Source organism: Gekko japonicus, unplaced genomic scaffold, assembly GCF_001447785.1.
Source record: "Gekko japonicus isolate JY-2015 unplaced genomic scaffold, Gekko_japonicus_V1.1 scaffold1195, whole genome shotgun sequence".
Classification (NCBI taxonomy): Eukaryota; Metazoa; Chordata; class Lepidosauria; order Squamata; family Gekkonidae; genus Gekko; species Gekko japonicus.
In genome coordinates this window covers 393,572-408,040 of record NW_015176007.1, presented here as the reverse complement: position 1 = coordinate 408,040, position 14,469 = coordinate 393,572, and the positions used below count along the sequence as shown (strand labels likewise).

At 47.0% G+C, this 14,469-nt stretch overlaps 1 protein-coding gene across 1 annotated transcript in view; it reads left to right on the top strand.

Annotated features, from left to right (window-relative positions):
* Positions 1-897: 897 nt before the first annotated feature.
* Positions 898-14,469, top strand: part of DPP7 (dipeptidyl-peptidase 7) — an 18,642-nt gene continuing 5,070 nt past the window's right edge. Inside the window, exons 1-8 of the mRNA XM_015426498.1 lie at positions 898-1,033; positions 2,233-2,346; positions 3,114-3,253; positions 3,545-3,708; positions 4,082-4,217; positions 5,165-5,246; positions 6,497-6,663; positions 8,601-8,661. Coding sequence (XP_015281984.1) covers positions 967-1,033; positions 2,233-2,346; positions 3,114-3,253; positions 3,545-3,708; positions 4,082-4,217; positions 5,165-5,246; positions 6,497-6,663; positions 8,601-8,661 — 931 coding nt within the window. The 5' untranslated portion in view covers positions 898-966. The remainder of the gene's footprint in view (positions 1,034-2,232; positions 2,347-3,113; positions 3,254-3,544; positions 3,709-4,081; positions 4,218-5,164; positions 5,247-6,496; positions 6,664-8,600; positions 8,662-14,469) is intronic.

The following is a 14,469-nucleotide window of genomic DNA, read 5'->3' as shown; positions in this document are numbered from 1 at the left end:
TTCTGAAGTCTGTTTTACACCAACATCATCCCTCCTAAAGCCCTCTTTGAAAGGGATTTGCCCAGACCATGGCCAATCCCAGAGCCCTTTCTGAACTCCAGCAGTGATCCCTGAAATATTTGCTCAACTAAGCAAGAAGATGCCTGTGAACACAAGCACCACAGCCTGCACAGCATAACTTTGTTTTGGTGTTCTAACCTCAAAACCTTAGCAGCAGAGGGGGAAAAGAGAAGAAAGGGAAGCACCGGACTTGGACTTTTCCAAGGCTTTTCACTGTTATTATTAAGTACCATCAATGGGCATGGTGCTTTACAAGGTCTTTCCCCTGACGAGTTTACAGGCTAAAATTTAGCGCAAGAGAGACAACGAAAGGAGGGGAGGGCAGGATAAACAGCGAGAAACCCTATTTGTCGCCATTATAGGCGTTCAGGCTTAGTTGCAGGAGGGGAAGGGATTAAGAGGCTATCTCACGTGAATTCTTCTTCAGTTTGAGCGGGAACCTGTTTGTGTTTAAAAAACACACACACACACACATTTGCACCCGCTCAGAAATGTGTGAGTAAACAATAAAGGGCCACTTCCGTACTTTCTCTCCCCCTGAACTACGGCACGCATCTGAGATTTGCGAATGGTTGTTTCTGAGCACGAGCAAAGTGCTACTGGCCAGGGGTCACACGGCGTGCTTTGAAAGCAGGCCAAAAGGCTTGAACCCCGGCGGCACGGTTCTTTTCATGGGGAGGCTGGGAGACGAGCGCATCCGCCAATCTGGCTACACGACCTTTCCCGCATAATTCAAGATGGCAGCGCCTCGGTAACTACGGCGCCCTCATTAGCCCCTCCCCGGAACGGAATTACGCGGTGACGTCTCCGTCAGCTGTCATGCATGTGACTCTCCTTTCTCAGCCGGTGCGGCGCGCATGACCAGTCCCCCGAAAAGGAGCCCCTCGTACTCCGCCGGCGGTTGCCATGGAGACGCGGCTCGCAGTCTGGTTTGCTCTGCTGCTGCTGAGCCTGGCTGGGAAGGCGCGAACCGGTGAGAGCGGGCGGGGGTACGGCTATTCTGCACATGCTCGGGGGCACCCTTGCAACTAACATCATAGGTGGTAGCGGTCACTTTGCGTGTCGGACGGATGGGCGCTCTGCACGGGCTTCGAGGTTCTAGCTTAAGTCACACGGGCCAAGGCTAAGCCTTGGCTCTGGAAGCCTGAAGGTCAGCATGGTGCAGTGGTTGGTGTGCCGCGCGAGAACGGGGGAGACCCCGGTACAGAAACTTCAGTCATGAATTTTCCTGCCAGGCCTTGGCCCAATTTGTCTTTCTCAGCCTAATCTACAGGAAGCTGTTGTTTGGTGCAGTAGTTAGGAGTGCGGACTCTAAGATGGGAGAGCTGGGTTTGATTTCCCACTCCTCCACAAGCAGCTGCTGGTGTGACCTTGGGTCACTCTCAAGTTCTCTCTCAGCTGTTTTCTCAAGAGCAGTTCTCGAAAGAGGTCGCTCAGCCCCACCTACCTCACAGGGTGTCTGTTGTGGGGAGGGGAGGGGAAAGGAGACTGCAAGCCGCTCTGAGACTCCAAGTGAGGGGCAAGGTATGAATCCAATCTCTTCTCTTCTTAAGGGTAAAATGGGGAAGTGAAAGTTATGTATTCTGATGCCTGCCCTGAACTGCTTGAAAGAAGGGCTGGATTAGCATCAATGGATGATATGTATTGATGAAATCTGGCCTTGATGCATGCAGTATAATTTACATTTTCTTGGCTGGTCCTAATTTGACCTCCTAACTCTAGACTAAATATATAAAATTATATTTGTCAGCAGTTGTTCTTTGATGTTTGTACTGTTTAATCAGTAACAAGAAATAGGCAATTTCAAGCAGTATATGTAATATGTACTCAGCAGTTAACGTGGCACTGTGTGTGAAACAAACAGATGTAAATTCAGACAAGATTAACCAGGACACTTGTGGGCTGTTTACTTTTGAACCCAGCAAATTACCGGATGGGGGAGCTGTGGTCAAATGTTTAGCCCTTCTCAGTTCCTCAGTTCTCAAACCTGCCTCGTTCCCCCCCCCCCTCCAGTTTCTAGTGCACAGCCTGTTCTGTACAGTAGACCCTCCAGCTGCCCCCCTTTCCTGGTCCCTGTCAATCACTGGGAAGATTTGGTATATGCTTCTTGTCTTTGTGTGTGGACTAACTGCTGTTTGAAGTCAAACTCTTAACAGCAGCACTTCATTGTAGTTTACAGAACACCCCAGCCTGACTTTGAAGAGAAATATTTTGAGCAGTGGCTGGATCACTTCAATTTTGAATCATATGGCAACAGAACCTTTGCACAGAGATACCTCATCACAGGTATGTACCATGGCTGTTGGAAGGGGGGGGGGAGTTTGCTGGCTATATTTCATTACATGCATATGCTACTTGGGAATAATAAGAACTGTATAATAAAGGATTTATAATTTGTCAAAAAAGCAATTCATATAGAGCTTCTCCTCCAATTTTTCTGGAGAGCACTTGTCTCTCCCTGGCACATCAGAGTAAATTGCTCCAGAAACACCATTGAAAGAAAGGGGAATATCTGTGAGACACTGGGGAGAGCATCTGTTTTGAATTCTCCAGGTCTTTCTCCAGTTGTTGTTGTCATCGTCTTTACTTTACACTCTCCAGTTAAAGAAACTCATAGAGCAGATGCTGTGAAAGACCTTTTCTAGGTCTTAGAGAACCAGAGTAGACAATCCTGAGCAAGAGGGAGTCATGGTTTGACTTGGTATGATGCAGCTTCATATATTCATGTATGCTGGTCTTCAGGGCCAAGTTAAAAGTCCAGACCTTAGGCACATAGGGTAATTACCCTTCTCCCTGTACAATGTGGAATTGCAGTTTGGTTGCTGGATAATTTTTCCTGAGAAGCGAGAATTCAACTAGTATGCTAGTAACACCTTCTCTGGAAGCTGAGTCAAACTTGTTGCTAAAAACCATGGTCATTATTATGCAGTAGGTTTCTGCTTGCAAGGCAGCTGCTACAGCCCAGGAGCTTTGTCAGCAGAAAAGTTGGGTTGTGAGTCGTGAAAAGTCTTTACCATTTCCTCTATTGTATTTCTGTTGCTGATCTCACACAGATAAATTCTGGAAAAGGGGAGTGGGCCCCATCTTTTTCTACACGGGGAATGAAGGAGACATCTGGGACTTTGCTCAGAATAGTGGCTTCATCCTGGAGCTGGCAGAGCAGCAGAACGCCTTGGTGGTCTTTGCGGAGCATGTGAGTGTCTTGCCAACATTTTGCAGGTAGGAGCAGGAAAATGTGCCCAAGTGATTGCTGCGCCAGTGTCTGAGCCAAACGCTGTTGTTGTGTGTTTAATTTGCCAGTGAAGTCAACAACTTCCTACCTGGTGGAGAGATCATGGCGTCAGATGAGTCTTCTTAATGTTTAGAAACATCTCAGAGGTGGAGCTGCTTCAGACTGCGGCACCCAAAACACAGAGTCTTGTGGCACTCTAAAGGCTAACGTGTTTATTGCCGGTTTTCATCAGCCTCTGTAACCGTCTTTCAGAGATATTATGGGAAGTCACTTCCATTTGGGGCAGCGTCTCTACAGAAGGAGCAAATTGGTCTGTTGAGCATGGAGCAAGCCCTTGCCGACTACGCAGTGCTCATAATGGAGCTGAAGAAGCAGTGTGGAGCAAGGGACTCTCCTGTCATTGCTTTTGGAGGCAGGTGAGTGCTCTTCCTTTCTCTTTTCTACTGTTGCTGCAGTACATTTGTCTGGGGGAATACCTTCCTTAGGCCTGACAGCCTGTTGCATAATAATGGCCATAGGCTTGAGCAATAAGCCTTTGACAACACATTGAGCAATAAAGTTTGACTCAGCTTCTGAAATCATTTCAGGAAGAGCCGAACCAGTTATGCCATCAGACTAGTTCCCATTGAGAGATGACCCCTGCATCATCCACCTATTCTGATTTTTCCATTAGCAGTAATATTTTGCCTCCCCTTGGGGATCCCTTGGTTCAGAACCATCACAGAGAAGGCAGTTGTGCTGTACTCTTGACCTTGTAGCTTTTCTCTCTCTCTCTTTTCATTTCTGCAGTTACGGAGGGATGCTCAGTGCATACATGAGAATGAAATATCCTCACGTAGTGGCCGGGGCGCTTGCTGCCAGTGCCCCCGTGCTGTCTGTGGCTGGGCTTGGAGATGCCAACCAGTTCTTCAGGGATGTCACAGCGGTAAATGGCAGGAGATTTGATTAGGTTTAACTTCATCCCCGTAAACCGGGCCTTGCCAGTCTTCTCTCCATTAGAAATTGATTTGTATGAATGTGCAAGGAGGAGTGAAAAAATATCCAGTTATTTTGATGAACCTGCCTTGTGCCACGTTCGTGAGTCTGAGATACTGAGACTGTCCAGACAAGGGTTGTTTTGTGTTGCTGAAGTCTGACTCTCCTACTGTCAGCCAAAATCAACATTGAAATAGAGGCACATCACTTAACATAGCATTATATTCTCTGCAAATATATGTCCCAACTGGTAGGTTCCATTCAACAAGAATTCCATCTGTGCCCCCAGTTTTCCTTTCATCCATCCATTTTCAGCCTACCAAGTTGCTTCCTATTCTGTTGCAGCACTCATGAATCAGTTGTTAATTACTGGTTCCTGTTCTCCTGAAGAAGTCAGGCCGTAAGCACCACTTTTCTTTTTGTGGTCAGCATAAGTGATTGCTCATACTTAAAAAAATACGATTACAATAACATAATTACAAAATAATATTCATAACTGAAAAAGAGGTAATTTTGCCAGCTACCAATTGAAAAGCAGTACTAAAGCCCCTCGCCCCAACCTTCTGAATCTGAAAATTCACAGGTGATTAAATTGCCAGGGAGAGCCAGAGCTGGATGTAGAAAGGAGTATAATTTAAGGGGGTAGTAGCCTTGGAAAACCTACTATTGTGATTTGACTGGTAAGACAACCTAGATCTGTAATGTCATTTTAAGTTATAAATGAAATCAGCACATATCAGGGCTAAATAACCCCCAGAAAACTCAGAAATCACTAGTATGTGATAAGTTGCCAATGATGCCATCTAATTTCTCCATAAAAATGAATGGAATAAGTAATGTCAGTTTCAAACTAAACTGCTAACATCGAACTACGCATTGTCTCTTTCATTCTGATAGGATTTTCAGAACTACAGTCCATATTGCGTCAAGACTGTGCAAGAAGCATTCTGGCAAATCAAAGACTCCTATCTAGCTGGAGGTAAGATAAGATAACCTGTTGAGCAGTGAGCAGTTTCTTTCTTGATAATTTTTCAGTACTGTGAACTCCAGGAGCATACAGACAAAGTGAAGTTTTCAGAGAGGTTTGGGAAAGCTGTTTCCCTGAGTGTATGGTGGTTATCACCATAAAGAAGCCCTACTGCTCAGAATCACCATCACACTGGATTTCAAAGAATGAGGAAAGACTATTTTGCAAGGTGCAAACAGTTCCTTCCCAGACTGGGCAAGCTATTTCCTCAACTGCAGCTCAAATCAGTTAACATTTCCTCAAATTTGCTTTCTCCTTAGACAGAGCTGCTCAGCTGGTTTGCATGTTTTATTTTTGCAAAAATGTAAAATTGTCCTGTTTAAGTTGGCAAAAATGGTTTGGTTATATACAGAGAGTATGTATAGGGACAGGAATATAGCAGGAGCTCATGAATATAGCAGGAACTGGCAGTTACTGTAGCAGCCATGACAGTGCTGGCTTGGTTGATGGGCTTATTGTGTTCTGTTAGGCAAGTTTGCTTCAGTCTCGGAGAAAGGGAAATCTGGCCAATAGTTAGAATGCCTTTTACTGTGCTCAGACTTCCCTGCGTTCCTAGTAGCTGCAGCCAGAACCTCATTAAAAAAATAATGGAAAGATGTTTGGCTGAATGCAGCATGACGCTGACTTCAAGGGCCCTCCAGCTGACTTGGGCTCCCCAAATAGCCCTGGAGATGTTCAGAGGTAGTTTGCCATTGCCTGCCTCTGCGTCATGACCCTGGTATTCCTTGGAGGTCTCCCGTACATATACTAGCCGAGGCCAACCCTGCTTTGCTTTTGAGATCTGAAGAGATCAGGCTAGCCGAGGCTATTCAGGTCAGGGTGAATGTTTCCTTAAATATGTTTAAACTTCATTTTGCTGTTAAGAGACAGAAGAAATCTTAGACATCTAAGCGATACATCAGTTTTCTGCACTTACTGCATTACACATGAGATTCAGTTTGGTGGCGTGGTCAAGAGCGGCAGGACTCTAATCCAGAGAACCAGCTTTGATTTCCCACTCCTCTACATGAAGCCAGCTGGGTGACTTTGGGTCAGTCACAGCTCTCAGAGCTCTTTCAGCCCACCAACAAGTCTCGATTGCCATCTAGTGATGCCTAACGCTAAAGAGTTAGAACTTTGGCTGCCAGACAATCCTCGGATCTCCTGGCTATAAAACGCATGCTGCCATGCGATTACTGTTATTATTACCCTGCTGCCTACAGCGTATGATACAATCAGCAGTAAGATGTCCATTTGTGAGAAGCTTTCTTCTAAGGAAGATGTCTACCAGTTGTTTGAATTTGCCCGGAATGCCTTCACCATGATGGCTATGATGGACTACCCTTACAAGACTGACTTCATGGGCCACTTGCCAGCAAATCCAGTCAAGGTGAGCGCCTCTAGGATGTATGGCTCAGGCGTGTTTTGCTTGCTTCAGAAAGCTGCTGTCCCAGCATTACTGTGGCTTCACCTCCACTACCAGACCTCCACTGGGCTGTGCTAAACCCTTTTTAGGGAGTATCAGCACTACAGACTTCAACTGGATTAACCAGCTGTGTAAATCCGCAAAAATTAGTAGCCTGCAAAAACACAGGATTAACTAACATATATCAACATTAATCATTTCTATGCTTTGTATGCAAAACCCCCCCCCCCACATATTCTGTTTGTGTAAAGGCTGCTTTCCTGCTCAGAATGCAATTCACAATTTCTGCGGGTGAGCTAACCTGGGCTTAACAGCTGGTCCATTTTCCCTGGAAACCCTAGGAGAGATGGAACACATTTTGCAGCTACACTTTCAAACACAACTAATTCACTTTACTAGCAGTGAAGTACCTCAATTCTGGACCAGATAATATAGAAGCAGAGGGTAAAGGTTAGGAGTGAAGTATTTTTTTTGCTGGTGATGTGAGAATTGGCTTTTCCCTCTAGGGTGTACACTATAGGGAATTACAGCATCACTTGGAGCTTTCTGCTGGGGTGAAACCCTAAAATGTTACATCAAAACTGCCCTTTGTTGGCTCTAGGTATAATTATTTTGTTTTGTTTTTAAAGTCACTCTTCCATCTTCTTGGCTCTACCCTGCAGCCTCTGCTAGTCCCCGTTTTCCTTCCGTTTTTGGAAATAATAATAATAATAATCTTTCAATTTATTGATCGCTCAATCCTTGCAGAGCTGCCGGCTCTGAGCGATTTACAGTTACTCATGAATTCACACGGGACTAACAATGATAGGGGTAAGGGAGGACAACATATATCTTTTTAATTCACACACATTTTTGTAGCCGACGAGGAGTTTGGTCATCTGTAAGCTTCAGACGTGTTCCGGCAGCATTCTCACTCGGCGTTGCTTGATGTCGTCAGCGTTTTTTCTCAGTCGCAGCGCAGCACTGCCACCGTCTGGCCAGAATGGCCCATTACATGCTACTTTTTTGATGCTGCGTAGATCTCTCTCGGCTTTCGATCTTACGCGCGAACCTTCCGCTCGTCGGCTAACACCACCGCCACCAGGGGTTTAGTGTGCCCACTCTCTCTAAGGAGTGGTACCCATTTTATCTACTCGCTGAAGCTTTCGAACCGCTGGGTGGACGGCGAGCTGTGGACAAGGCTGGTTGCTCACACCAGCGTGGGGCTGGAACTGACAGCAGTCCTGTTCAGCTCAGATGTTTAACCAGAGGATAAATCCCCTGTGCCACCGCACCACTTTGTTGAAGCTAAGGCAGTAGAAGCTGTCTGTTGGTTTCAGTTTAGCTGCTTGAAAGATAGTTTAGTGTAGTGGTTGGAATGTCAGACTAGGACTGTGGAAACTCAGGTTCATATCCCAACTCAGGCACAGAGCTCCCCAGTGACCTTTGGTATGTACCTGTTACATGGGTATCCAGTCTGTAGCCTACAGGGCAAGTGTGGCCTGCCTGAGATGGTTAGCAAGGAAGTTTCTGAACAGTGCATATTTAATTCCACTACAATTACGTCATGAAATGGAGCTTTATGAAGTATTACTGACACAAGGCAAATAATAATTAAAGCCTCAGATCCACTTAACTCACATTTAAGTCATATCCAATACCTGTATGCCAAGTGTAGCCCCTCTTGACTTCGACATTCAGTGACGATGTTGCCACATCAGAGTTCTTGAGCAGCTAACAGGGGGGATGGATACACAACGCAGAGTCGCATAGATTTTGTGTCCTGCTATTGAAAAAGCTTGGGTGGTCTGCTATGTGAGGATAGAGAGTCTGTGTAGGGGCTGGGTTGTGTATGCTGTCCTCAATTCCTTAGAGGAGAGGCAAGATAAAACCTAACATAGTGTCTGTATGTGTCAAACCAGGTTGGCTGTGAACTGATTCTGGCAAGCCAGGACCGGCTCAGAGGCTTGGCAGCTCTTATTGGTGAGTTTCAGTCAGACATCCCTTCCAAAGCCTATGTGAATGCTGAATTTTCCCCAGGTTGTGCCAGATCCAGAAAAATAGAGGTGGCGGCCCATATTTGGAATGAATGTTGCTGCTACTGCTCATTTCAGGAGGAGAACTTCCTGCTGGATTTTCCCTAAAAAGTCTTCCTCCCTAAGGAACATACTTGTTGGCGAGGAAAAGGCTGAGGGTGGATTTCTTCTTGCTGGTGGCTGCAGGCTCCACTGCCTTCTGCTGCTGCTTGGCCTCGGGCTGATGAGGCAACTGAACAAAGCAACAGGCGTGATCCACCAGTGCCTGGGGCAAGGAACCGGCCTTCTCCCACACTTTTCTGCCAGGGCTGCAGACAAAGACACCATCATCTTTTTTCCTGTGCCGCAGGGACCCACCACCTGTGATGTAGAGTTGAGACTGCTGCACCGCCAGGCCAAACTGGCAACGATCAAAGGGTGAGAGATTGAGTAGGGTCCACTGATCAGTGACTGGGCAGTAAGACTCCGCCTCGTTGATGGGAATCCAGTCCTCCTCCTGTAAAGGACCAAAAGGCCATTGAATTTCACTGTGTGTCAGGCTCTGTGATGCAGAAAGGTGGGAGGAGGCACAGGCCATCTCTAGCCCATAAAGGGCAATATTCTAGTTGCTCTGAATGGTGACCCAGCTTGACCCCAAAGTCCTTTTAGGGTTCACAGTGTATCTCCCCCCTCTGGGCATACTGCCTGAGCCTTGGCATAACTTTTTTTTGCAGGGAGCTTCTACAGGAGAGTGTTCTTCTCTCCTAATTAGCCCATGCTAGTGAGTGGATGATGGTGCACCATTTAGGTGTTTCATTGATCACAAGCACCAGAATATCCTAACCTGTAGTCAAATGGTGGCAGAGTTTCTAAAGAACTTGTGAATTCTGGAGGATTGTCATATTTTAGGGTCTGGAATGCTTCTGTGCTAGTTGTCTTAAGAAGATTAGATTATTGTGTGAATGGCTGCTAGTTTGAGCATGGTGAGTTTTGGTTTATCTGCAAGTTTTCCTTTGACCTGTAGGTCCTCCAGACAACCCCCATACTCTCTGTTCTGACTGAGTGGGGCTGGCTCTTTAATATTAAGGTCTGGCCAAGTGCTAGAGTGGAGATAACTCCTTCTTCCTCTAGAGCCATTAAAAATGAATGAAATTACACTGAAAAGAGGTCCCCTTCCCCTTACAAATAAAGGAATCATGACAGTGAGCCAGTAGGCATGGAACCAAGAGCATGGCTGGCAACAAGAATGGAGACTGTCACATTTCGGCCTTTGCACTGACTGAAGAGTCAACCTACATTGTTCAGTGTCCTTCCTCCAATACAAAAGATTCTGTTTTCAACTGTTGCCATTCCATGGTCACACCGGGCAAACGTCATCGGTCGGTTCCTAATCCAGCGACGCAGGCGGGAAAGGTAGCTGTATGTGTCACGGGAGGTTTTGCCAGCAGAGAAGCCACCTAGTGGAAAAGGGTGAAAGTGACCCTTCCATAGCTGCTTTTGTGGGGTGTAGGTGGAACCACCTGCATTCCTTTGAATCTTTTCATGCCCTGCTCCCCAAGATGATCAGGACTCAAGCATCCGTGCAGAACATGTGCTCTGTAGTTAGGCTAAGGTCTCTCAAGATCTGTTGGCTGGGTAAGAGTATTATCCTAGAAGGGAAGGAGGGATACTTCCTGGCAGCTGAGCTCTTCCCATTCTGGAATTGCCTGTACCTAGCCTTTTCATGAGATGTGACTGCTGATAACAACACAATCCCTTGTCAAAGCAGCTGCTGCCTCTCACCTGAAATGTAGAGGATCCCCTTGTGGGTTGTTCCCGCGTGGTCAGCCACAGGCATTGGGAAGGGTGTGATGGGCCGCCACTCATTCTCAGCAGGCCAGTACTCCTCTGTCGCATTGGTGAGCGTCCCCAGCAATGCTCCTCCCCCGATGACCACAAGACGGTCATTCAGCACATCTGCGTGGAAGCGAGTCCGTCGATCCAACATGCTTGCCACTTGGAGCCAGGAATTATGACGGGGGTCAAACCTGAACACCTAGAACCAGAAGAGGAGTGCTTTTGTAGGATTGCATCAGATACACCCCACCCCAACAACTGCTGAACGTTAGCTGGGTTGGAAGCAGAGGAGTCTCTTCAAAGCAATGACTACTGTTTTCCCATGTTCTGATATTATGTCACTCTGCAACCGTTAATACTGAGCTCATCCCATTCTGAGCTACAAACTGGCAGGGACAGTTTTGGGGGACTGCACTATAGTGGCTTGGGAGAGAGTAAAAAACTTCCACCCTAGTAATTTCGGGATAGTACATTCCATTTCTGACAGTCTCTGTGAAACCCAACAGCCTTGTTTACAGACAGTTCCATTATGATTATCATGCTACATGGGTCTGAAATACCTGCCTTGAGTTCAGCTGTAGACCACTCTGTTGGTTGTTATGCCTCCAGACCCTGCCCCCTAAACTTAGGAAAAGAAGACTACAGCACTCAGCAACAGGCTGTTTTTAGGCAGCAGCTGAATGAAACATGTTCCAAACCATTATTGACATAAGGATAGTGGAAGAAGGGAAGAAGGAATGAAATGCTTGGACGTTTGCAACCCTCTCCAAGACTGCACAACTCAGGGGTGGTGGTGAATTCCAGTACGTATGTGAAACAGAGTCAGAGGTGCATTCCACACTTGTTCTCTGCCCCCGGTTCAATACTTCAGGAAGTATTTCCCCCCCCTGCTTCCCCACAGTATTGTGGTGCATTCTTACACCTCTCAGGGTTTCTGTTGCTTTTCTCCAGTCTTTCTCAAGCCAGCTTTGCTGTTAAGTTTTTGGAAGCATTGCAGTAAAGCCTGGATGGTTGCTGTGTAGTTGGGAAAATTTGGGTTTTCCCACACACACAGCAGCCATTTTCCCTGTCCCCATGGTGACCATTTCTTCCCCTGGGCTATTTGCAGGAGGGCTTTTTATTTTTATTCTTTAAAAAAATAGCACTAGAATGTTATAACTTTATAAGAATATGTTTAGCAGTTTCTCTGTATTCCCAGGTTTCATTTTTTTTCCGTTTAAAAAGTAAGTCTATAACGCCTTCTGTTGCTCAAGATAAAAGAAAAGGCATATGGAGGGGCCTAAAAAAGGTAAAGGTAAAGGTTCCCTTGCTTGAAAGCCAGTCGAGTTCGACTCTAGGGTTGCGGTGCTCATCTCCGTTTCAAAGCCGAAGAGCCAGCGCTGCCCAAAGACGTTTCCGTGGTCATGTGGCCGGCATAGCTAAACACCAACGCACACAGAACGTTGTTACCTTCCCACCAAAGTGGTACCTTTTTATCTACTTGCAATTTCTTGCTTTCGAACTGCTAGGTTGGCAGGAGCTGGAACTAGGGACAGGAGCTCACTCCATCATGCGACAACTCTGGTCTCGAACTGCTGAACTACTGACCTTCCACAGCCTCCAGGGGGAGAGAGAGATCTGTTGTCTGGAGTTCAGTTGTGATACCAGGCGATACCACAGCCAGTGTGACATAGCAGTTAGTGCTTCAGAGCAGGGTCTGCCAGACTCAGGTTTTTGCTGTGGAAGCTGAGTGATTTCGGACCAGTCACAGACTTTCAGCCTAACCTACCTCACAGGGTTGTTGTGCAAGCCAAAAGGGGGAGAGGAGAATGACGTAAGCTGCTTTGGTCCCCTCCTGGGGAACCATTGTTGCCAATATCCAGGGGAGCACTGGAGATCACTCAGAATTACAACTGTTCACCAGATGGCAGAGATCAATTCCCCTGGAGAAAAGGGTGGACTCTGTGTCATTATACCCTGCTGAGGTTGCCACAGAAAATCGATGCTGAGAGCCCAAGGCTGGGGCACTCGTCCAGAGCCTTTTTCTAGAGGTTGTTGTATTCATTTCCACAACGGGCCTTATTCCTAGTAATGTTATATCCATATAACAATATTCTAGAGTTGGCTTTTTTTAGAACACATTTGCAAAAATCCTAGTGGCCCAGGGAAGAGGTGGCAGCTGCTGCTGCTGGGGGACTGGGACACATCAACAGAGGTGTGGATCACGAAACTCATGCAGCTTGCTTACATGACGGGTGGGGAGGAGGTAAAGCAGCGCTAAGTTTCTTGGCCTGAGCAGCACACAGAAAGGGAGCTTCTTGTGCCGTAGATGTCACCTGTCCTTCCTTTGGGGAGGCCCACTTTGCAGACTGAGAGTCATTGCCTTAGAAACCCAGAATTAAAAGCTGGATGAGGCTCACTGATGTGGCTGGCCTCCATTTGCTCAGTCACTTGTGCCTCTGGGTTACAAGGGGTCTGCACTGGTGCCCCATTGTTGTAGGATGGATCGTTCTGCCTCTGTGTCTTGATACACAAGGACTGCTACTGTGGGCATATCCCACAGTCACACACGCATTTCCCATTTGTGTGGACTCTTTCCATCCCTTAATCATGCTGCGCATTTGAGCAAACACCTGTGCGCTCCTGCAAGCCTTGGAAGCATACAGTGTGATGACTGTTTAGCTTGTCAGATTGTGAAGCAGCTGGGGAGTACAAAGAGATCCCAAACGAGCATAAAATTAGACGAGTGGGAGTGTTAAGTGGAACAGGGGATTGGTGATGGTGAGTGGGTGACTGTGAATAGATAGTTTTCTTAAGTATTGTCTTTGAGAAGCTTTGAGAATGAAAGAAAAGACGTGGGACAGTGACTGAAGGATCATTAAACAATATGCACCCATATAAAGATAGGAAACTACAGTGAGAAGTTGCCTGCTTTAGGGGGAATCTAACTTTCACCATTAAGTAACTCAGAAGCATGAATGCTGAGGCTGGTTGTGGGATGAAATTGTGGCCTGTTTGTACATTCAGGCTATGCTACGCAGGAATTAGCTGGTGCAGAATTCCTTTTCAATAAAGCTCTGCACTTACCTCATTTGATGGACGTTGTCCTGTAGGGTCAAATGTCCTCTGTCCCCCCATCACAAAGACAAAGTTTTGGATCACTGCAACACAGTGGTTGTAGACAGGGCTCCGGAGGTCCGCTACCTTTCCCCACAAATGACAACTCTGATTGGCAGCCCATACGTCTCCACAGACTGCATTGTCTGCCGTTCTGCCTCCAAGGACAAGCAGCGTATCTGTGCTAGCTCGGACCTTTGTATGCTCTGTCTGGAGGGCAGGCTGTGCGTATGGCCGGGAGTGATAGGCCAGGGCTTCCTGAAGGTACCGGCGGCATGTAGGGTCAGTCTTCATGATGGGCGTTTCCCAGATGACTTTCTGCAGATCGTGCAGAGGGATAAGGGGAAGGCGTATGTGCCTTATTATGTCGGCTGCATCTCTCAGGTGCGTACTGCTATGGTGTATCCAGCACACAGCTGCATGGAAGAGTTCCAGTTCACTGAGGGCCTCGGTGTCTGCTCCCTCCAAGATCTCCCGTAGAGTATCCCCATCGAGCTTTTTCAGCTGCAGTGGATCTGTCAGGATCTGACAGCAGTGCTGGCCCACGCAGCTTCTGGCTTTCTGCTTCAGGCCTTCTGGGCCAAGCCTTTTTGCAATGTTGAGGATCTCCAGGCAGGTGTGTTGATTCAAGCCTTCCTCCAAAAACCGAAAGCACAGCAGGATCACCTCCCGGACCAGCAGCGCTTCTGCAGCCTTGAAGGTCTCCTCGACATTCTGGAGGGTCAGCTCAAGCTTGTTAGAGTAAATGAAATCCAAAATGTTATGGAGGCCCCGTGCAGTGACTGATGCCAGTTTGATGTTGGCGTCTTGGCTGGTGGCATCCCTGAGAAAGTGCATTTTGCAA